At 42.2% G+C, this 25354-nt stretch overlaps 1 protein-coding gene and 1 long non-coding RNA gene across 2 annotated transcripts; both read right to left on the reverse strand.

The window, feature by feature from the left end:
• Window positions 1–1200: 1200 nt before the first annotated feature.
• Window positions 1201–2512, reverse strand: LOC146453364 (uncharacterized). The gene has a single exon (XM_085096733.1). The coding sequence runs from the start codon at window positions 2298–2300 to the stop codon at window positions 1368–1370; it is 933 nt and encodes a 310-aa protein (XP_084952859.1). The 5' UTR covers window positions 2301–2512; the 3' UTR covers window positions 1201–1367.
• Window positions 2513–5814: 3302 nt separating this feature from the next.
• On the reverse strand, window positions 5815–16718 carry LOC146453365 (uncharacterized). Its single transcript, XR_014859516.1, has 3 exons — window positions 16427–16718; window positions 8097–8163; window positions 5815–7345 (listed from the first exon to the last, which is right to left on the reverse strand). It is a non-coding gene; the product is annotated as an uncharacterized LOC146453365 (long non-coding RNA).
• Between the last annotated feature and the right edge of the window lie 8636 nt (window positions 16719–25354).

Here is a 25354-nt window from a genome sequence, read left to right on the forward strand (position 1 = left end):
GTGAAAGCCTAATTAAACTTTCAACAATAGGCACGCTATATATGCACCCGAACGATTGCTGGAAATCGCGCAATCGAATCACCAAAAACACACGGAACTTCAAGGTAGTGATACTATTAAATCTATTAAGTCATCCGTATTATTAAGTTCAGCCTTACTCACAGGCCTGAGTGTGAAGGGCTCGGCGCGCTAACTTAACAACTTTATTCCTGAAAAGAAGGCTAAAAGATGTTACGCCACAGTCATGCACGTCACCGATCTGTAGCGAATTGAGTTTCAAATCTTCATTGAATAACAAAAGCAAAAATTCATTTCATTGTATTAGATCTAAATTGCATATTAAGTCCTATATTAAAATATATCAATTTGTAGGTAGAGTCCTTTGTTAACTCTTTGCATAAAGCTCAACTGATGTTTATGAGACAGTTAGAGACATTGTTTGGTAAAACATCTGATTACTCTCTAAGAAACAACGATTTCAGCTGCCTTAAGGATTGATATCAGACGCTATGCCAAACACTAAAGTAACACTAATTTGGTTACTTGGGCCGTGATCTGTAGTGTTAATTATTCAGCCGAGGTCAATGCCTTGCATTGCCTCTGAGCGTTCAAATAAAACACGACTTACAGGGCATAATTACACTTAGTCACGATGAACAAGGGCTGTGACCATCAGCGCCATGAATCAATTAGTAGTATGGTAAAAACAATGGCACCCAATGAGAGTTTTCTCTCAGATCCTTTGAAACGCTTTTTTTAGGCTATCTGGAGTGCCTTTAAAGCTCTGTAGATTCATTTAAAGCTGCGCTATAATATTTTTATCTGTTCGGTCATTCTAGGGGAACTTGAGTCTTTTCGAAATTACTAGGGTATTTTTGTCCATTTCCCAAAAAAATTAGGTCTTATTTCCTTTCCAAAAATCTTAGCTGACCTTTTCTCGGTACCCGAAACGACATTTTATCAATCCGAAAACACCAGGCCTTAAATTTCCCATATCACGAAAGTTCAAGGCGAAAATTATTTTTAGAAAATTGTAGGGGATTAAGGGCCTTCCGAACAGACAATCAGTACCGAAACGATCCGTTGGGTGCCCCTGTAAAAACTTGTTCGAAAAAAATACTATTTGTTAAAATGTGCTATTGTTATACGCCCCCACCCCCTTATATTTAAGTAAAAGACATTCAGTGGAAATTACTTATATTTATTAAACTCATGCAGTGAATGTGAAAACTGCATCTAATACAACATTAGTACAACTTTACTTAAAGTCCTTCTTGCTGCAGCACCAACTCAGTTGTCATAACGTCTTTTCGACATTTCGTTTCGAGCTAGTGAATACTAAAATCCTATTTATTTCTTCATTATTTTCACTGTGCGGCGTTATCATTTTCATCATCAGTAGAAGGCAGTGATTCATAAAATCGAACAGCATGTTCAGATAAGTATTTCTGTGCTAATTTAACACAAGATCGTTTAACGTCCTCGCGTACCGGCCTCCTTTCTTGTCGTAAATTAGTGAGAAGTTCTGGTCTTAGCTCAGTAGCTTGTTTCTTCTTTATAAAGGAAACTTTCCGCGGTAATTGTTTAGGATTTATTTTGAATCTAATGAAGACGTTATCAGGATGATGGACCAGCTGAAGCTCCCCCTCTTCATTGACTCGTTCTCCATATCCGAAATTGAGCCAGGCGATGTTTTTGACCTCAAACCTTTCCCCTTCTAAGTCCTCGTTACGGCTTACGTACTGTAGTCGAAGGAAAGATTTGTAGTCCTTTATCATGTCTAGGGTAACGCAATGTACTGTGACGCCGGATAGTTTTTCTTGTTCCAAAACTGTTGCCCATTTTAGCGGGGTGTCAATAACTTCGTGCTTTTGGAAGAGCGTTTGTATATTTCCAAATCGTCTATCGCAAACGGAGTAAGTGTGGCCCTCAAGCAAAAATTTCAAGTCAGCTCTTAGAAATTGTCCCATTCTTACTACATGGTCCAGGTAGAAAAACAGGAAGCATTCCTTGAATTGTCCAGGAGCATTATCACACCAAATAATTAAATGGTCATGCTTTCCAAGCTTATTTTCAAGTTGAATGAGCAAATAATCCATTAAAGATATCACCTCGTTTGGTCCAGTGGTACCGATGGTTTCATCGTACAGAAAACAATGAATGTTTTCGTCGTTGGCGCAGTATATACCCAAGTGGTGTGTTCTAAGCCTCGTGCAGTAATACGCGTCTTGGGAACTGACTTTGGGTGTCTTGAGCGATTTATCAAAATCCAGCTGCAAGGTAATTGTTCTTGGGAACATATCTCTGTGAATATAATGTGTTTCAATATCTAATTATATAAAGAAACCCGTTATATTTATCCTTTGGCAAGCGTATTTATTTTAGCTGGAAGATACGAGAAGCTTCTTGTGACGTGAAACTGGTAAGTTACAGGAGCGTTCTAGAAGAGATTAAGATTTCGCAATTGCAATCACTGCTGCAGATGCAGTAATTACAGTAGTCCCGTCTATTTTTCTCCTTTTACTTATTCATCTATTACGCAAGGAACGTGCATACAATAAATTGATAATTAGACCATGTACCTTAAATTATTACGAAGTAAAACAAGTGCCATTCTCAGACATTGAGGATAATTCGGAAGGAAGTTTTTGTGTACAACAGCACGACAGGGGGTGTTTTTGTAGAACTGCATGCCATCTGGTGCAGACATCATAGATAATTGCTCAATTATCGGGCAACCAGACCACTTGAGATACAATGAAGAGGGTATATTTGTTTTACTTTTCGCGAATGTTCGAGTGATTGCTGGAGGAAAGGAGCCAAAAAAACTAGGACTCTATACTGGCCTAAGATCTGTTTATCACTAGGTTAGGTTTCAGTTATATAACATCTCGTTGAACTATTGGATAGAGCTTCTGATGACAATTTGATTTTTGCGTGTTTCCAAGCCACGCTCTGCTGCTTCCGTCTTTTTTTTCCCGCGAATTGTAATTAACTGGTCCGAGCCTGTGGAACTTTGCACCCACTAAACGTTTTCAAAACAATCGTATCTGATTGCATTATTTTGGTAGAACAGGGCAAGGACGGTGGAGCCTATTTTCAACTGGGGGGCTTGAAAACGAGCGCCGGGTTCGCGAGTCATCCTCCCCCAGAAAATTCTGAAATCGAGAGGCTCGGAAATGGTTTTTCAACATTTTCTATGAGATATTTTCTGCCAAAAAGTTTCCGAAAGTTTTTGTATAAGGTCGTAGCTTTGTAAATCCTCGTCACGAAATAAAGCAAGTACGATTCAAACACTACTTTCATCTAGCGGATATACTTTTATGTATTCTACGTCTTTTCTAATGAAAATAACTTGCGAGCATGAATCAAATTAACGTTAACAGAAGTAGTTTACTATTCAGTCAAAAATGTTAAGAGACACGATCCGGTCCCTTGCTCAAAAATGACAACAATCTGACGGAGTCAATAAAAGTAACTAAATGTTTTAACAACTATAAAATGGTCTTTTACAACATATTATTACAAGTTTTGCTCCATGAGTCGGTAGTTCAGTGTAGCAACGGCAATCTTATATCTTAACACAATAGTTAATGAAAATCCGCCACCGTGAATTTCCCGAAATTTCTCTTGCGATTGTCATTGTATGATACAAAAGCATTGGCAACCGGTACCAGGCAACTCCATCCAGTCTTGTCTTGTGAGTGTTTAGGATGGACAGATTATTAAATCGTGCTCGACACATTTGAGAAAGAAGCCAGGTTTTCCACTCATCTAGCGGTTGAAAACGCTCTCCTGTTAAACTGGTAGCAGGATTAACGTGTATTAGATTACAGACTTTTGTTACTTAGCCAATAAAATCTCGTTCGTGTACATTCAAAGTTTTCGCGTCGCGCGTCACTTGCGCTTCTTGTAAACAAGAAATGCTGGCTGGTTGAAGCGCTCCTTTATAGCAGATGTTAAGCAATCTTATGCTCCAAAGTATAGTCCTTGGTAGTAGTCAAGAGCTGTGCTCGGATGATGTGGCTCACTAGTGCCCACTTCACAACGTGAATGAGCGCGCCGTTTTCTTGGGAGCATCTTCTTTCTCTTTTATTCTTCGTATGTTCCCCATACTAAAACAAAATAAATTGCTGTATTCGCAATAGGTAGAGGGGGGCTACCCCCCCCCCCCCTCCCCAGCATACCCTGACCCGCCGTCCCCGCAGGGTACAATAATCTTCATGGGGAAAATATAATTTGGAATAACGTTCTACCGTAATGAAGAGTTTCAGTGTGTCGAAGTCTGATTAGTTCAACACAATCACTTTACTTTTTATATAGCGAGTCCAACGTCCCTGACGGATTGTTGTAAGCAAGTAAGTATATCACAAGATTTTCAGTTATGCCATATGCTGCTAACCTCAAATTCCATGCGGCATAGCGATGTTTCAAAAGCTAAAGCGCTTTAGCTAATAATCAGCGTATTGTGAGCTTACGTCGAGCGCGTGTACTGTTCAGTAAAAGTGCCTTAATTTGCTAGCGTGAAGCAACTAATTCTCAAGAAGAAGCGTGGGGCAAAATGTCCTTTTCTAAAACGATTTATTACTTTTGCTGTTGCGAAAGGAAACGAACACAGGTTTGTACCAACAGAAGACATATTCCGAGAGTATTGCGCTGCGGTGCCTGTGTGGACTGAAGATGACAGTCTGCATGGCCAGACTAAATACCTGATGAAGAAGACAGATTTTTATAAGGCAAGTATAACAGTATCTCAATGCTGCCAGTTTTGCAGTCCTAAATTGGGCTACCTTTTATCCAGAGTATTTTGGCCATTAGTTATGAGTAAAAGAGTAACTTTCTTTGTCTAATGGGCAAAATCTTATCTTCAGTGTAGAAATAAATTAATGGCCTTAAAATTATTTTCCAACACAGTTTCGGTGAATTCAATTTAATCGTAAATTTATCCGCTTCCCATTCGGGATACACGTCACACAGTTCCAACAATAAATTGAGAATATATTTTCAACGAACACAGGTTTTTTTTTTTCTGAACAGTACTTCGGGACATGTAAAACTTCAAAACTACCGTAGTCTTCTCATTTGTTCACCTTTTACGTGCCACTGGCCTTAGCATATTTCTCGTTTTCATTGAGAATTATCGTAAATACAAATGAGACCTTCTACTTGTAGTCGAACCAGCTGTGACTGTGATCACAGTTGAAGTCAGTTAGTCAGTTACAGGGAGTCACCTTCCTAGGAAAACAACTTTCCTTCGTCAAATTGTCGTATGTCTTTTCTTGGAAGGGAAGCCACACAAATGTTGGTCACCAATGGGCACTTTCAGAATGTTTCTACTGTTTTATTGACAAATATGGAGCGGTACAGTACAACACAACAAAATACAATACTGAAATGTATACTTACAAAAAACACTAAACTGAGGTTAAGAAAAACTACTTACAACTTGATATCTCCTATTTTCAACTCAATTTTTTAATCCCACAGCTGGACTCCATTATGGTATACAATTTTCTGACAAGTTGCACAACAATACCAGTCTACCGTTTTAATGCTTTCTTTCTTTGTTTTTATCAAGATAGATCCTTTTGAAGGTTACCCCCAAAATCTACTAATTTAGGGCGCTACCCCAAGGACTCAAGGCAGAATGCCAATGTGAAGCCCTTCGTATCAATTAAGAACACAGACCATCCCCGTGTTTTCTTTGTTACCCTTCGTGATATTACAAAGAATACGGAACTTCTGTGGAACTATAACGATGCTGAGTGGGAAATCCAGCAACAAAGGCAAACTCTTCTTTTTAAGTGAATCGCAATACACTCTTTTCTTTTCATAACAATGTTATTTTTTCCGGCCCAGACTGAATACTCTTCTTTTTCTGCCGATGTTAGGCTTAAAATATTCTTGTGAGTATTCTCAGATTTTAGCGTGTGACATTCAGTTTATCAGTTGGCTAGTTTTGCCGTTTAGAGAAAGGAATCATTTTATCCTGTTTTGTTAAAACATATAACTGTATTGTATTTACAAATTTTCAACACAAAATTACATTCTTTTCAAATCTCGGGCTCGGGTTTATTTTTTAAAATATTCTTAAATTCCCCCAAAAATTTCAGCTTCGAAATTCTAATGAAATAAATTCCTATAAACAGAAAAGAGTGTTCCGTTCCAGAAACCTATCTCTTGTATTTGACTATTAAATAAAAACTAGAGTGGCTAAACTAACGCGTCTTTCGCGTATTTATCATTCATTCTGCGTAAAGAGAAAGGTTTGACAAGAAGGTAGCTCTAGAGAGACACCATGTATTTTGCTCCCACTTGAGCGTTTAATATTCACAACTACAGTCAACACCCTGACAACACGAACAGCAGCGAGGTCCAAGGCGAAAATAAATTATAGACGTTTCAAAGAAATAAATTCCCGCTATTACGGACAGTCGCTATTTAGAACACTAACTTATGGTCCCGAGGGTGTCCACAATAAAAGGAGTTGGCTGTATTGATTAAAACTTATTATGCTTCCTTTGATGTCCTGTCTTTCTAGACCCGAAAAAACTACTCAAACGAAACCGAACGCTTCATTAATCGGAATAAATCGAGGTTGATAAAACAACTGCGTTCGATTGATTTTGACGATCGAACTGTTGCAAAACAAACAAGAGCGATGGAGCCCTTAGGTTAGAGGACTTTATGTCTTGTAGGGAGTTTCTCTTTATGAACCAAGAAAAAAACGCTTTCATCTCGGTTTGCCGACCTTTCTTAATATAATCATCAGCATTCAATTCTCAGCCGTGTACATCTAACGTAAATTGAATAATTAACCAACAAGGAACGACAAGTTTTAGCCATGAAGACATCATTTGCGTCCCACCTTATCTCACCACTCATTTCCAAGTGTGACCATCCAACAGCCATTTGTCATTCTGTGAATCCACATGGTGGGATTTTTCTCCCAACGGATCTGCTCATAGGTGCCAGGAAAAAAGTTCGCATGCCATTTCAAACAATTATTCTCCTGGTTGGATGTGAGATTTTCGGCTTTTTCATTGGAAAACGCAATTATTTAATTTGTTATATAATGTGGTTTTGTATACATCAGCTGATAACAGCGTAAAGCATTTGCGATGAGCAAAAGAGAAAATGAAAAATACCCCACATTACTGGGAGGGGTGATTATGCTAGGAAATGACAGAGTAATTACATTTAGCGAGAAATTATTTCATAGTAGCCATGGACTTTAAGTGAGTTTAAACAAAAACTACATGGTAGTTTATCTACTTAGGTAAGGTTCCGTAAAGCCTCCAATATCTCAACTTTCCAACATCAACGCTGGTTTATAGAAATTCCCCTAGAAGACAAAAACAAAACAAAGTAAGAGCAAGATAAATTAAACCAAGAATCAGTAAAATAAAAAAAATATTAAGAAAATATTATACTTATTTTCTGTCAATTAACCAAAAAATAATTAAAAAGTAAAATAGCTCCTCAACAATATTATAGTAATCTTTATTGTGTCCAATTTCAAATCGACTCAGATAATTCCGCGATGAAAATTCCAGTTCAACGTTCAACGTCCCGAACTGGAGTACACAATTTTTTCTTTTTAACTTACAAGGTATCATAGGCAAACACCTCCCTGCAAAGAAAAAATTAAGTTTGCAGCCAAAATATATTTACTAGGTCTTAGCATGTAGCAAGTCAAGTCGGAAAAACCTCACTTACATTAATTGCTAAAAAATTATCACCAGCAAATAGCTCCCTGGAAGGCAAAAATTGAGTTTGCAGGCAAAATATACTAAGTCTAGAGAGTAGCAGCTCAACTTAGGATAAGCCCACTTAAATTGACTGCTAATAATTATCACAGGCAAATAGCTCTCTGGAAGGCAAAAATTGAGTTTGCAGGCAAAATGTACTAAGTCTCGCATGTAGCAGCTCAACTTGGGACAAGCCCACTTAAATTGACTGCTAATATCTACCTGGATTTTCAAAAACATACCTGCACTTAACCTACGCAGAGACAGAAAGTTCACCCTAACTGAGTCTCACAACACTTCCCTCCCCACCCCTCTGCTTTTCACACAAACTTGCAAGTCACTCACCTGCATTTAGGCCACACTCCAGGCTTTGTGTCAGCTTGATGCAATTGATTGTCAACAGCCTGTGTCTCTATGGGGGAGGTCAAAGGGCATTAGAATTAAGTCACCCTGGTTTAAGAAAAACAGCAAATTGGACCAAGCTGAAGGCTACAATACCCTCCCCTCCCCACCCCGGAGCTTTTGACACACAACCAAGAGCTACCCCCCAGCAGTAAGCCCTCACCCTGGGCTAGCTCACAGACTGGTCCTTGACGGCAAGCCCCCTCAAGTTTGGAGAACCACAGAGGCCTGAAGCTGGGCGGTGCCCAGCTTCAGACCCAGTTCTAGCAGGCACGTTTTTGCAAATTCGCACAGATATCACAGGCAAATAGCTCTCTGGAAGGCAAAAATTGAGTTTGCAGGCAAAATGTACTAAGTCTCGCATGTAGCAGCTCAACTTGGGACAAGCCCACTTAAATTGACTGCTAATATCTACCTGGATTTTCAAAAACATACCTGCACTTAACCTACGCAGAGACAGAAAGTTCACCCTAACTGAGTCTCACAACACTTCCCTCCCCACCCCTCTGCTTTTCACACAAACTTGCAAGTCACTCACCTGCATTTAGGCCACACTCCAGGCTTTGTGTCAGCTTGATGCAATTGATTGTCAACAGCCTGTGTCTCTATGGGGGAGGTCAAAGGGCATTAGAATTAAGTCACCCTGGTTTAAGAAAAACAGCAAATTGGACCAAGCTGAAGGCTACAATACCCTCCCCTCCCCACCCCGGAGCTTTTGACACACAACCAAGAGCTACCCCCCAGCAGTAAGCCCTCACCCTGGGCTAGCTCACAGACTGGTCCTTGACGGCAAGCCCCCTCAAGTTTGGAGAACCACAGAGGCCTGAAGCTGGGCGGTGCCCAGCTTCAGGCCCAGTTCTAGCAGGCACGTTTTTGCAAATTCGCACAGATATCACAGGCAAATAGCTCTCTGGAAGGCAAAAATTGAGTTTGCAGGCAAAATGTACTAAGTCTCGCATGTAGCAGCTCAACTTGGGACAAGCCCACTTAAATTGACTGCTAATATCTACCTGGATTTTCAAAAACATACCTGCACTTAACCTACGCAGAGACAGAAAGTTCACCCTAACTGAGTCTCACAACACTTCCCTCCCCACCCCTCTGCTTTTCACACAAACTTGCAAGTCACTCACCTGCATTTAGGCCACACTCCAGGCTTTGTGTCAGCTTGATGCAATTGATTGTCAACAGCCTGTGTCTCTATGGGGGAGGTCAAAGGGCATTAGAATTAAGTCACCCTGGTTTAAGAAAAACAGCAAATTGGACCAAGCTGAAGGCTACAATACCCTCCCCTCCCCACCCCGGAGCTTTTGACACACAACCAAGAGCTACCCCCCAGCAGTAAGCCCTCACCCTGGGCTAGCTCACAGACTGGTCCTTGACGGCAAGCCCCCTCAAGTTTGGAGAACCACAGAGGCCTGAAGCTGGGCGGTGCCCAGCTTCAGACCCAGTTCTAGCAGGCACGTTTTTGCAAATTCGCACAGATATCACAGGCAAATAGCTCTCTGGAAGGCAAAAATTGAGTTTGCAGGCAAAATGTACTAAGTCTCGCATGTAGCAGCTCAACTTGGGACAAGCCCACTTAAATTGACTGCTAATATCTACCTGGATTTTCAAAAACATACCTGCACTTAACCTACGCAGAGACAGAAAGTTCACCCTAACTGAGTCTCACAACACTTCCCTCCCCACCCCTCTGCTTTTCACACAAACTTGCAAGTCACTCACCTGCATTTAGGCCACACTCCAGGCTTTGTGTCAGCTTGATGCAATTGATTGTCAACAGCCTGTGTCTCTATGGGGGAGGTCAAAGGGCATTAGAATTAAGTCACCCTGGTTTAAGAAAAACAGCAAATTGGACCAAGCTGAAGGCTACAATACCCTCCCCTCCCCACCCCGGAGCTTTTGACACACAACCAAGAGCTACCCCCCAGCAGTAAGCCCTCACCCTGGGCTAGCTCACAGACTGGTCCTTGACGGCAAGCCCCCTCAAGTTTGGAGAACCACAGAGGCCTGAAGCTGGGCGGTGCCCAGCTTCAGGCCCAGTTCTAGCAGGCACGTTTTTGCAAATTCGCACAGATATCACAGGCAAATAGCTCTCTGGAAGGCAAAAATTGAGTTTGCAGGCAAAATGTACTAAGTCTCGCATGTAGCAGCTCAACTTGGGACAAGCCCACTTAAATTGACTGCTAATATCTACCTGGATTTTCAAAAACATACCTGCACTTAACCTACGCAGAGACAGAAAGTTCACCCTAACTGAGTCTCACAACACTTCCCTCCCCACCCCTCTGCTTTTCACACAAACTTGCAAGTCACTCACCTGCATTTAGGCCACACTCCAGGCTTTGTGTCAGCTTGATGCAATTGATTGTCAACAGCCTGTGTCTCTATGGGGGAGGTCAAAGGGCATTAGAATTAAGTCACCCTGGTTTAAGAAAAACAGCAAATTGGACCAAGCTGAAGGCTACAATACCCTCCCCTCCCCACCCCGGAGCTTTTGACACACAACCAAGAGCTACCCCCCAGCAGTAAGCCCTCACCCTGGGCTAGCTCACAGACTGGTCCTTGACGGCAAGCCCCCTCAAGTTTGGAGAACCACAGAGGCCTGAAGCTGGGCGGTGCCCAGCTTCAGGCCCAGTTCTAGCAGGCACGTTTTTGCAAATTCGCACAGATATCACAGGCAAATAGCTCTCTGGAAGGCAAAAATTGAGTTTGCAGGCAAAATGTACTAAGTCTCGCATGTAGCAGCTCAACTTGGGACAAGCCCACTTAAATTGACTGCTAATATCTACCTGGATTTTCAAAAACATACCTGCACTTAACCTACGCAGAGACAGAAAGTTCACCCTAACTGAGTCTCACAACACTTCCCTCCCCACCCCTCTGCTTTTCACACAAACTTGCAAGTCACTCACCTGCATTTAGGCCACACTCCAGGCTTTGTGTCAGCTTGATGCAATTGATTGTCAACAGCCTGTGTCTCTATGGGGGAGGTCAAAGGGCATTAGAATTAAGTCACCCTGGTTTAAGAAAAACAGCAAATTGGACCAAGCTGAAGGCTACAATACCCTCCCCTCCCCACCCCGGAGCTTTTGACACACAACCAAGAGCTACCCCCCAGCAGTAAGCCCTCACCCTGGGCTAGCTCACAGACTGGTCCTTGACGGCAAGCCCCCTCAAGTTTGGAGAACCACAGAGGCCTGAAGCTGGGCGGTGCCCAGCTTCAGACCCAGTTCTAGCAGGCACGTTTTTGAAAATTCTCACAGATATCACAGGCAAATAGCTCTCTGGAAGGCAAAAATTGAGTTTGCAGGCAAAATGTACTAAGTCTCGCATGTAGCAGCTCAACTTGGGACAAGCCCACTTAAATTGACTGCTAATATCTACCTGGATTTTCAAAAAAATACCTGCACTTAACCTACGCAGAGACAGAAAGTTCACCCTAACTGAGTCTCACAACACTTCCCTCCCCACCCCTCTGCTTTTCACACAAACTTGCAAGTCACTCACCTGCATTTAGGCCACACTCCAGGCTTTGTGTCAGCTTGATGCAATTGATTGTCAACAGCCTGTGTCTCTATGGGGGAGGTCAAAGGGCATTAGAATTAAGTCACCCTGGTTTAAGAAAAACAGCAAATTGGACCAAGCTGAAGGCTACAATACCCTCCCCTCCCCACCCCGGAGCTTTTGACACACAACCAAGAGCTACCCCCCAGCAGTAAGCCCTCACCCTGGGCTAGCTCACAGACTGGTCCTTGACGGCAAGCCCCCTCAAGTTTGGAGAACCACAGAGGCCTGAAGCTGGGCGGTGCCCAGCTTCAGGCCCAGTTCTAGCAGGCACGTTTTTGCAAATTCGCACAGATATCACAGGCAAATAGCTCTCTGGAAGGCAAAAATTGAGTTTGCAGGCAAAATGTACTAAGTCTCGCATGTAGCAGCTCAACTTGGGACAAGCCCACTTAAATTGACTGCTAATATCTACCTGGATTTTCAAAAACATACCTGCACTTAACCTACGCAGAGACAGAAAGTTCACCCTAACTGAGTCTCACAACACTTCCCTCCCCACCCCTCTGCTTTTCACACAAACTTGCAAGTCACTCACCTGCATTTAGGCCACACTCCAGGCTTTGTGTCAGCTTGATGCAATTGATTGTCAACAGCCTGTGTCTCTATGGGGGAGGTCAAAGGGCATTAGAATTAAGTCACCCTGGTTTAAGAAAAACAGCAAATTGGACCAAGCTGAAGGCTACAATACCCTCCCCTCCCCACCCCGGAGCTTTTGACACACAACCAAGAGCTACCCCCCAGCAGTAAGCCCTCACCCTGGGCTAGCTCACAGACTGGTCCTTGACGGCAAGCCCCCTCAAGTTTGGAGAACCACAGAGGCCTGAAGCTGGGCGGTGCCCAGCTTCAGACCCAGTTCTAGCAGGCACGTTTTTGCAAATTCGCACAGATATCACAGGCAAATAGCTCTCTGGAAGGCAAAAATTGAGTTTGCAGGCAAAATGTACTAAGTCTCGCATGTAGCAGCTCAACTTGGGACAAGCCCACTTAAATTGACTGCTAATATCTACCTGGATTTTCAAAAACATACCTGCACTTAACCTACGCAGAGACAGAAAGTTCACCCTAACTGAGTCTCACAACACTTCCCTCCCCACCCCTCTGCTTTTCACACAAACTTGCAAGTCACTCACCTGCATTTAGGCCACACTCCAGGCTTTGTGTCAGCTTGATGCAATTGATTGTCAACAGCCTGTGTCTCTATGGGGGAGGTCAAAGGGCATTAGAATTAAGTCACCCTGGTTTAAGAAAAACAGCAAATTGGACCAAGCTGAAGGCTACAATACCCTCCCCTCCCCACCCCGGAGCTTTTGACACACAACCAAGAGCTACCCCCCAGCAGTAAGCCCTCACCCTGGGCTAGCTCACAGACTGGTCCTTGACGGCAAGCCCCCTCAAGTTTGGAGAACCACAGAGGCCTGAAGCTGGGCGGTGCCCAGCTTCAGGCCCAGTTCTAGCAGGCACGTTTTTGCAAATTCGCACAGATATCACAGGCAAATAGCTCTCTGGAAGGCAAAAATTGAGTTTGCAGGCAAAATGTACTAAGTCTCGCATGTAGCAGCTCAACTTGGGACAAGCCCACTTAAATTGACTGCTAATATCTACCTGGATTTTCAAAAACATACCTGCACTTAACCTACGCAGAGACAGAAAGTTCACCCTAACTGAGTCTCACAACACTTCCCTCCCCACCCCTCTGCTTTTCACACAAACTTGCAAGTCACTCACCTGCATTTAGGCCACACTCCAGGCTTTGTGTCAGCTTGATGCAATTGATTGTCAACAGCCTGTGTCTCTATGGGGGAGGTCAAAGGGCATTAGAATTAAGTCACCCTGGTTTAAGAAAAACAGCAAATTGGACCAAGCTGAAGGCTACAATACCCTCCCCTCCCCACCCCGGAGCTTTTGACACACAACCAAGAGCTACCCCCCAGCAGTAAGCCCTCACCCTGGGCTAGCTCACAGACTGGTCCTTGACGGCAAGCCCCCTCAAGTTTGGAGAACCACAGAGGCCTGAAGCTGGGCGGTGCCCAGCTTCAGACCCAGTTCTAGCAGGCACGTTTTTGCAAATTCGCACAGATATCACAGGCAAATAGCTCTCTGGAAGGCAAAAATTGAGTTTGCAGGCAAAATGTACTAAGTCTCGCATGTAGCAGCTCAACTTGGGACAAGCCCACTTAAATTGACTGCTAATATCTACCTGGATTTTCAAAAAAATACCTGCACTTAACCTACGCAGAGACAGAAAGTTCACCCTAACTGAGTCTCACAACACTTCCCTCCCCACCCCTCTGCTTTTCACACAAACTTGCAAGTCACTCACCTGCATTTAGGCCACACTCCAGGCTTTGTGTCAGCTTGATGCAATTGATTGTCAACAGCCTGTGTCTCTATGGGGGAGGTCAAAGGGCATTAGAATTAAGTCACCCTGGTTTAAGAAAAACAGCAAATTGGACCAAGCTGAAGGCTACAATACCCTCCCCTCCCCACCCCGGAGCTTTTGACACACAACCAAGAGCTACCCCCCAGCAGTAAGCCCTCACCCTGGGCTAGCTCACAGACTGGTCCTTGACGGCAAGCCCCCTCAAGTTTGGAGAACCACAGAGGCCTGAAGCTGGGCGGTGCCCAGCTTCAGGCCCAGTTCTAGCAGGCACGTTTTTGCAAATTCGCACAGATATCACAGGCAAATAGCTCTCTGGAAGGCAAAAATTGAGTTTGCAGGCAAAATGTACTAAGTCTCGCATGTAGCAGCTCAACTTGGGACAAGCCCACTTAAATTGACTGCTAATATCTACCTGGATTTTCAAAAACATACCTGCACTTAACCTACGCAGAGACAGAAAGTTCACCCTAACTGAGTCTCACAACACTTCCCTCCCCACCCCTCTGCTTTTCACACAAACTTGCAAGTCACTCACCTGCATTTAGGCCACACTCCAGGCTTTGTGTCAGCTTGATGCAATTGATTGTCAACAGCCTGTGTCTCTATGGGGGAGGTCAAAGGGCATTAGAATTAAGTCACCCTGGTTTAAGAAAAACAGCAAATTGGACCAAGCTGAAGGCTACAATACCCTCCCCTCCCCACCCCGGAGCTTTTGACACACAACCAAGAGCTACCCCCCAGCAGTAAGCCCTCACCCTGGGCTAGCTCACAGACTGGTCCTTGACGGCAAGCCCCCTCAAGTTTGGAGAACCACAGAGGCCTGAAGCTGGGCGGTGCCCAGCTTCAGACCCAGTTCTAGCAGGCACGTTTTTGCAAATTCGCACAGATATCACAGGCAAATAGCTCTCTGGAAGGCAAAAATTGAGTTTGCAGGCAAAATGTACTAAGTCTCGCATGTAGCAGCTCAACTTGGGACAAGCCCACTTAAATTGACTGCTAATATCTACCTGGATTTTCAAAAACATACCTGCACTTAACCTACGCAGAGACAGAAAGTTCACCCTAACTGAGTCTCACAACACTTCCCTCCCCACCCCTCTGCTTTTCACACAAACTTGCAAGTCACTCACCTGCATTTAGGCCACACTCCAGGCTTTGTGTCAGCTTGATGCAATTGATTGTCAACAGCCTGTGTCTCTATGGGGGAGGTCAAAGGGCATTAGAATTAAGTCACCCTGGTTTAAGAAAAACAGCAAATTGGACCAAGCTGAAGGCTACAATACCCTCCCCTCCCCACCCCGGAGCTTTTGACACACAACCAAGAGCTACCCCCCAGCAGTAAGCCCTCACCCTGGGCTAGCTCACAGACTGGTCCTTGACGGCAAGCCCCCTCAAGTTTGGAGAACCACAGAGGCCTGAAGCTGGGCGGTGCCCAGCTTCAGGCCCAGTTCTAGCAGGCACGTTTTTGCAAATTCGCACAGATATCACAGGCAAATAGCTCTCTGGAAGGCAAAAATTGAGTTTGCAGGCAAAATGTACTAAGTCTCGCATGTAGCAGCTCAACTTGGGACAAGCCCACTTAAATTGACTGCTAATATCTACCTGGATTTTCAAAAACATACCTGCACTTAACCTACGCAGAGACAGAAAGTTCACCCTAACTGAGTCTCACAACACTTCCCTCCCCACCCCTCTGCTTTTCACACAAACTTGCAAGTCACTCACCTGCATTTAGGCCACACTCCAGGCTTTGTGTCAGCTTGATGCAATTGATTGTCAACAGCCTGTGTCTCTATGGGGGAGGTCAAAGGGCATTAGAATTAAGTCACCCTGGTTTAAGAAAAACAGCAAATTGGACCAAGCTGAAGGCTACAATACCCTCCCCTCCCCACCCCGGAGCTTTTGACACACAACCAAGAGCTACCCCCCAGCAGTAAGCCCTCACCCTGGGCTAGCTCACAGACTGGTCCTTGACGGCAAGCCCCCTCAAGTTTGGAGAACCACAGAGGCCTGAAGCTGGGCGGTGCCCAGCTTCAGACCCAGTTCTAGCAGGCACGTTTTTGCAAATTCGCACAGATATCACAGGCAAATAGCTCTCTGGAAGGCAAAAATTGAGTTTGCAGGCAAAATGTACTAAGTCTCGCATGTAGCAGCTCAACTTGGGACAAGCCCACTTAAATTGACTGCTAATATCTACCTGGATTTTCAAAAACATACCTGCACTTAACCTACGCAGAGACAGAAAGTTCACCCTAACTGAGTCTCACAACACTTCCCTCCCCACCCCTCTGCTTTTCACACAAACTTGCAAGTCACTCACCTGCATTTAGGCCACACTCCAGGCTTTGTGTCAGCTTGATGCAATTGATTGTCAACAGCCTGTGTCTCTATGGGGGAGGTCAAAGGGCATTAGAATTAAGTCACCCTGGTTTAAGAAAAACAGCAAATTGGACCAAGCTGAAGGCTACAATACCCTCCCCTCCCCACCCCGGAGCTTTTGACACACAACCAAGAGCTACCCCCCAGCAGTAAGCCCTCACCCTGGGCTAGCTCACAGACTGGTCCTTGACGGCAAGCCCCCTCAAGTTTGGAGAACCACAGAGGCCTGAAGCTGGGCGGTGCCCAGCTTCAGGCCCAGTTCTAGCAGGCACGTTTTTGCAAATTCGCACAGATATATATATATATATATATATATATATATATATATATATATATATATATATATATATATATCTGTCTGGATTTTTAAGAACATGCCCTCAGAAATTAACCACATTTTGAGACTTTCTAGGCTGATGGAATATGCTAGACCAGAACATGACTTTAATTAGGGCTCATCACAAGAAAGCAAGGTCAAAGAATACTACAGACCTGGTATAGAAGGTTTGTCTTTGAAATTGGACATGACACTAGCACTGACATTTGAACTGACATGAAACATGGCCTATGTGTTGACAAAACAAGTGCGACATTTCGCAATTATTAACGGCGCCAACGCATCTTAAATCTCACCCAAAACCCGGTCTTTTAGCGGTCCAGTCTAGCTTTCTACAACAGAATCGGCTTAATCGGAGCAAGACAGCGTTCTAAATTGATTTTCCGAATCTCTTCTCTATTTACAAATCGAAACGAATCACGCCGAACGACATCTGGAAATTATTTATGACATTGAGTCCAGAAATCCGACCCCAAACCGCACCTCTCGACTAATCCATCACTAGCCTAACAACACTACAGTTATAACGGCGAAAAATAATCGAACAGCTTTTCAAACTCACGCTTTTTGAAGAGAAAATCCTTGCCATTTCTTGTTCGTGTTTAGTGATATAACTTTAAGTCCTGGATGTTGGCAAAAAGATTGGAACGGGGAACACATATGGCGGTTTTCAACAAGAAAATAAACTAAGTCTTTGGCCAGGTTAAAAATTCCCGATAATTTCATCTTGCCCGACTAGAAATCATCCCTAAGAGCTACTTTTTAAAGCCAAAGACTGTCACCTCCTCAAGCAAAGCCCAAAATATGCCAGCCTTCGTCCAAGCCCGAGTAACTAAAGTTTACCCGTTTAGCTGAAAAACAGGACTACTGGTAGCAAGCATATTAGACCAGGCAGAAACTGCACTCGGAAGACTTTTTCCCTCATTAGACTTAATGATGTCCTCAGGAAAACTTTGCTTAAGGAAGCCAAACAAAACGCTAGGGCTAATGAATTTCTTCTCAGCTAAGAGCTTGCCGAATTCAAAGCAAGTTCGTTGTGCCGTGTATAAACGTTTGAGAGAGAATGGGGCTAGCTGGGCAAAACAATTAAATGAGTCTACATCGGGTAGTTTCGGGGAGGGGGGGGGGGGGTAAGGAGAAGAATAGCTTTTGTCTTTAAAATGACTGCTGGTGACTCTTGTATCGTACATCCCTAAATTTAATGGGAAATAAAAAAATAATAATAAAAAAAAAACAAGTTATATGTTAAGAAAAGTTAACAAAAATCATAGATTTCTGAGGGTATGTTCTTTTAAATTCAGACAGATATATATATATATATATATATATATATATATATATATAGATTAGTGTAAGCAAGTTTCGACTTGAAGACAAACTTCTAACTGTTCCGGCTTTTAAGACAGATATACAGTACCGCCTGAATCCATATGTACATCAGCCGCGGGTTTCACGAGGTGGACGCAAGGGCAGTGCACGCGTTTTGCCCTTGCGTCCACCTCGAGAGGAACGAACGAAGCACGAGACGAAACCGAGACGAAACCTAGGGAATCACGCGTTCTTCAATGGCCGCGTCTTCGTGCTCTTAATTGCCTTTGTTTGCTCTTTGTTTGTGTTTCATTGTTAGTTATCAAGTCGCATTTACCCAAGAGATTTTCACGGAAACCACAGCCACCTCTCGCGATCTCATCGATGCATTGCTCACGGCTTAAGCTACTGTCACTCGAGATCAAAGCGTACGTCAATACGAAGGACTTTGAAGCTAAAATTCGACTTTTTCACGTACAACTTATTATTTATCGCTCAGTAAATCTGCTATCAAAGTATCCGTGCAGAACTCGAAAATTTTCAAACAAATTGATCGAAAATGGCGAATGAAGCGCTGTCACTGTTGTCACGCTTCGATTAATTTCGTTCGCAATTTGCATGTGTAATGTTTTCGTTTGTTCTCCACAAATATTTTTCTTCTTTTGCATAACGAATGAAACTTTTTTTTGTTTGCCGAACGTCAAAAAGTGTTTGTGCAGTATTCAAGCGTAATAATTTCCTTTATCGTCAGCAAAACTACAAACGAACGGCTGTGACGGCACGGCCTGCCGCAATTGAAAAGGTTCAATGCAAATTAATGATTTGCATATTTTCGATTACGGATTTTCATGTGTCGGAATTTCCAAGTAAAAACGTCCGTTTCTTCATACTAGAAAAGTACACACAGAAATATTTTTTTTCGGCCGCTTAGATAAGTAAATACTGAAAGGCATGGATTAGAAGCAAATTACAACATTGCTTGCACCGTGCAAAAGCCGACAAGATGACGCTTACTTTTCGAAACTGACATAAAGCGCATCGCATTAACGTAAATAATAAACCATTGATAATTTTGTTTTTGAAAGCGAGGAAGGACATTTCTTTATCTAAAGGTAATGAATTCCTTTAAATTTTGATTTCACTTGAAACATTTTGAGAAGAACTTGAGGAAGTCACCATTAAATTATATTACGGGTAACGCATGTCGCGCGAGTCATGTAACATTCTTCGGAGGAAAGCAAATCGAGCGCTCGATCTGTTTCCCGGATCTCTTTACGGAAATCCGCTTGAATTTAAACGGCTATAGAAAATGCATGGACGGCTTGTGTACGTTGAATTACGCGATGGTAAAAATCCATGCACCTAAAGCAGTCCAAGATTAGTCTCCTACGCGACGATTCCAAAGACCGGCTGCATTTCAAGGCGGCGTTTCATGTTTCATGCGGTTTACTTGAGAAAAAAAATCTATTCAATGGAAAACAATAAACTCACAATAGGCCGAAAGATGCTATTGTGTTTGGGCCTCGTCCTTTTGACCGCGGGAAATATTCAACCTAGGTTTCGTCTCGTGAACCGCGCGGTTTCGTCTCGTGAACCGCACGGTTTCGTCTCGTGAACCGCGCGGGTCTTCACGCGTTCTGCCCTTGCGGTTCACGCGTGCCAATGTGCATATGGATTCAGGCGGTACTGTATATAATATATATATATCTGGCTATATATATATTTGGCTATTTTATCTGAGGAGTGCCGTACATGTTGTGCGGTACGAAACTAAATAGTAATAAAATGCCAAGTCGAATCCATATATATCGAATCCGTATATATAATAAAATAATGAATTGAAGACTTCATCAGCTATTAAAGTGCTCAATAGATAAACTAGAGCAATATGTAGATTCTCAGATTTGGATTATTTGGTTGAAGACATTTATTGCAATAAATGTCTTCAATAAATGTCTTCAACCAAATAATCCAAATCTGAGAATCTATATATATATATATATATATATATATATATATATATATGTATCTGTCTGAATTTAAAAGAACATACCCTCAGAAATCTATGATTTTTGTTAACTTTTTCTTAACATATAACTTGTTTTTTTTTTTTATTATTTTTTTTTATTTCCCATTAAATTTAGCGATGTACGATACAAGAGTCACCAGCAGTCATTTTAAAGACAAAAGCCATTCTTCTCCTGACTGCCCCCCCCCCCCTCCCTCCCCGAAACTACCCGATGTAGACTCATTTAATTGTTTTGCCCAGCTAGCCCCATTCTCTCTCAAACGTTTATACACGGCACAACGAACTCGCTTTGAATTCGGCGCGCTCTTAGCTGAGAAGAAATTCATTAGCCCTAGCGTTTTGTTTGGCTTCCTTAAGCAAAGTTTTCCTGAGGACATCATTAAGTCTAATGAGGGAAAAAGTCTTCCCAGTGCAGTTGCTGCCTGGTCTAATATGCTTGCTACCAGTAGTCCTGTTTTTCAGCTAAACGGGTAAACTTTAGTTACTCGGGCTTGGACGAAGGTTGGCATATTTTGGGCTTTGCTTGAGGAGGTGACAGTCTTTGGCTTTAAAAAGTAGCTCTTAGGGATGATTTCTAGTCGGGCAAGATGAAATTATCGGTAATTTTTCACCTGGCCAAAGACTTAGTTTATTTTCTTGTTGAAAACCGCCATATGTGTTCCCCGTTCCAATCTTTTTGCCAACATCCGGGACTTAAAGTTATATCACTAAACACGAACAAGAAATGGCAAGGATTTTCTCTTCAAAAAGCGTGAGTTTGAAAAGCTATTCGATTATTTTTCGCCGTTATAACTGTAGCGTTGTTAGGCTAGTGATGGATTAGTCGAGAGGTGCGGTTTGGGGTCGGATTTCCGGACTCAATGTCATAAATAATTTCCAGATGTCGTTCGGCGTGATTCGTTTCGATTTGTAAATATAGAAGAGATTCGGAAAATCAATTTAGAACGCTGTCTTGTTCCGATTAAGCCGATTCTGTTGTAGAAAGCTAGACTGGACCGCTAAAAGACCGGGTTTTGGGTGAGATTTAAGATGCGTTGGCGCCGTTAATAATTGCGAAATGTCGCACTTGTTTTGTCAATTGTTTTGTCAACACATAGGCCATGTTTCATGTCAGTTCAAATGTCAGTGCTTGTGTCATGTCCAATTTCAAAGACAAACCTTCTATACCAGGTCTGTAGTATTCTTTGACCTTGCTTTCTTGTGATGAGCCCTAATTAAAGTCATGTTCTGGACTAGCATATTCCATCAGCCTAGAAAGTCTCAAAATGTGGTTAATTTCTGAGGGCATGTTCTTAAAAATCCAGACAGATATTAAAATGATATAAGTGGAATGATGAAAATATAAGCTTTTCTTGCTAGTCCTGCTTTTGTAAATCACAGTTGTTTTGTCTAGCAATGTAACTGCTGTTAGTAGAAGGGCTTAAAGCCTCAACTTTACAGCTTATTTCAAAATATGATGAATGCAAGGAACTAGTTAGCCCTTGCTTTGTGTCACTCATAAACTGACATGATTTCTTGCCTAAAATATAACTTGTGGAGGCACCATTTCCTCTTTATTTTGTTACTACAGTTTATCTTGAAGTGATTAATGATACAAAGAACAATATCAAGCCGTTCTGAACAATTTGAGCCCAAATACTAATAATATCTGTCTGAATTTAAAAGAACATACCCTCAGAAATCTATGATTTTTGTTAACTTTTCTTAACATATAACTTGTTTTTATTTTATTATTATTTTTTCATTTCCCATTAAATTTAGGGATGTACGATACAAGAGTCACCAGCAGTCATTTTAAAGACAAAAGCTATTCTTCTCCTTACCCCCCCCCCCCCCCCTCCCCGAAACTACCCGATGTAGACTCATTCAATTGTTTTGCCCAGCTAGCCCCATTCCCTCTCAAACGTTTATACACGGCACAACGAACTCGCTTTGAATTCGGCGCGCTCCTAGCTGAGAAGAAATTCATTAGCCCTAGCGTTTTGTTTGGCTTCCTTAAGCAAAGTTTTCCTGAGGACATCATTAAGTCTAATGAGGGAATAAGTCTTCCGAGTGCAGTTGCTGCCTGGTCTAATATGCTTGCTACCAGTAGTCCTGTTTTTCAGCTAAACGGGTAAACTTTAGTTACTCGGGCTTGGACGAAGGCTGGCATATTTTGGGCTTTGCTTGAGAAGGTGACAGTCTTTGGCGTTAAAAAGTAGCTCTTAGGCATGATTTCTAGTCGGGCAAGATGAAATTATCGGGAATTGTTAACCTGGCCAAAGACTTAGTTTATTTTCTTGTTGAAAACCGCCATATGTGTTCCCCGTTCCAATCTTTTTGCCAACATCCGGGACTTAAAGTTATATCACTAAACACGAACAAGAAATGGCAAGGATTTTCTCTTCAAAAAGCGTGAGTTTGAAAAGCTATTCGATTATTTTTCGCCGTTATAACTGTAGCGTTGTTGGGCTAGTGATCGATTAGTCGAGAGGTGCGGTTTGGGGTCGGATTTCCGGACTCAATGTCATAAATAATTTCCAGATGTCGTTCGGCGTGATTCGTTTCGATTTGTAAATATAGAAGAGATTCGGAAAATCAATTTAGAACGCTGTCTTGCTCCGATTAAGCCGATTCTGTTGTAGAAAGCTAGACTGGACCGCTAAAAGACCGGGTTTTGGGTGAGATTTAAGATGCGTTGGCGCCGTTAATAATTGCGAAATGTCGCACTTGTTTTGTCAACACATAGGCCATGTTTCATGTCAGTTCAAATGTCAGTGCTTGTGTCATGTCCAATTTCAAAGACAAACCTTCTATACCAGGTCTGTAGTATTCTTTGACCTTGCTTTCTTGTGATGAGCCCTAATTAAAGTCATGTTCTGGACTAGCATATTCCATCAGCCTAGAAAGTCTCAAAATGTGGTTAATTTCTGAGGGCATGTTCTTAAAAATCCAGACAGATATTAAAATGATATAAGTGGAATGATGAAAATATAAGCTTTTCTTGCTAGTCCTGCTTTTGTAAATCACAGTTGTTTTGTCTAGCAATGTAACTGCTGTTAGTAGAAGGGCTTAAAGCCTCAACTTTACAGCTTATTTCAAAATATGATGAATGCAAGGAACTAGTTAGCCCTTGCTTTGTGTCACTCATAAACTGACATGATTTCTTGCCTAAAATATAACTTGTGGAGGCACCATTTCCTCTTTATTTTGTTACTACAGTTTATCTTGAAGTGATTAATGATACAAAGAACAATATCAAGCCGTTCTGAACAATTTGAGCCCAAATACTAATAATATCTGTCTGAATTTAAAAGAACATACCCTCAGAAATCTATGATTTTTGTTAACTTTTCTTAACATATAACTTGTTTTTATTTTATTATTATTTTTTCATTTCCCATTAAATTTAGGGATGTACGATACAAGAGTCACCAGCAGTCATTTTAAAGACAAAAGCTATTCTTCTCCTTACCCCCCCCCCCCCCCCTCCCCGAAACTACCCGATGTAGACTCATTCAATTGTTTTGCCCAGCTAGCCCCATTCCCTCTCAAACGTTTATACACGGCACAACGAACTCGCTTTGAATTCGGCGCGCTCCTAGCTGAGAAGAAATTCATTAGCCCTAGCGTTTTGTTTGGCTTCCTTAAGCAAAGTTTTCCTGAGGACATCATTAAGTCTAATGAGGGAATAAGTCTTCCGAGTGCAGTTGCTGCCTGGTCTAATATGCTTGCTACCAGTAGTCCTGTTTTTCAGCTAAACGGGTAAACTTTAGTTACTCGGGCTTGGACGAAGGCTGGCATATTTTGGGCTTTGCTTGAGAAGGTGACAGTCTTTGGCGTTAAAAAGTAGCTCTTAGGCATGATTTCTAGTCGGGCAAGATGAAATTATCGGGAATTGTTAACCTGGCCAAAGACTTAGTTTATTTTCTTGTTGAAAACCGCCATATGTGTTCCCCGTTCCAATCTTTTTGCCAACATCCGGGACTTAAAGTTATATCACTAAACACGAACAAGAAATGGCAAGGATTTTCTCTTCAAAAAGCGTGAGTTTGAAAAGCTATTCGATTATTTTTCGCCGTTATAACTGTAGCGTTGTTGGGCTAGTGATCGATTAGTCGAGAGGTGCGGTTTGGGGTCGGATTTCCGGACTCAATGTCATAAATAATTTCCAGATGTCGTTCGGCGTGATTCGTTTCGATTTGTAAATATAGAAGAGATTCGGAAAATCAATTTAGAACGCTGTCTTGCTCCGATTAAGCCGATTCTGTTGTAGAAAGCTAGACTGGACCGCTAAAAGACCGGGTTTTGGGTGAGATTTAAGATGCGTTGGCGCCGTTAATAATTGCGAAATGTCGCACTTGTTTTGTCAACACATAGGCCATGTTTCATGTCAGTTCAAATGTCAGTGCTTGTGTCATGTCCAATTTCAAAGACAAACCTTCTATACCAGGTCTGTAGTATTCTTTGACCTTGCTTTCTTGTGATGAGCCCTAATTAAAGTCATGTTCTGGACTAGCATATTCCATCAGCCTAGAAAGTCTCAAAATGTGGTTAATTTCTGAGGGCATGTTCTTAAAAATCCAGACAGATATTAAAATGATATAAGTGGAATGATGAAAATATAAGCTTTTCTTGCTAGTCCTGCTTTTGTAAATCACAGTTGTTTTGTCTAGCAATGTAACTGCTGTTAGTAGAAGGGCTTAAAGCCTCAACTTTACAGCTTATTTCAAAATATGATGAATGCAAGGAACTAGTTAGCCCTTGCTTTGTGTCACTCATAAACTGACATGATTTCTTGCCTAAAATATAACTTGTGGAGGCACCATTTCCTCTTTATTTTGTTACTACAGTTTATCTTGAAGTGATTAATGATACAAAGAACAATATCAAGCCGTTCTGAACAATTTGAGCCCAAATACTAATAATATCTGTCTGAATTTAAAAGAACATACCCTCAGAAATCTATGATTTTTGTTAACTTTTCTTAACATATAACTTGTTTTTATTTTATTATTTTTTCATTTCCCATTAAATTTAGGGATGTACGATACAAGAGTCACCAGCAGTCATTTTAAAGACAAAAGCTATTCTTCTCCTTACCCCCCCCCCCCCCCCTCCCCGAAACTACCCGATGTAGACTCATTCAATTGTTTTGCCCAGCTAGCCCCATTCCCTCTCAAACGTTTATACACGGCACAACGAACTCGCTTTGA

The sequence above is a fragment of the Pavona decussata genome, unplaced genomic scaffold (genome assembly GCF_977016875.1).
Source record: "Pavona decussata unplaced genomic scaffold, jaPavDecu1.1 SCAFFOLD_336, whole genome shotgun sequence".
Lineage (NCBI taxonomy): Eukaryota > Metazoa > Cnidaria > Anthozoa > Scleractinia > Agariciidae > Pavona > Pavona decussata.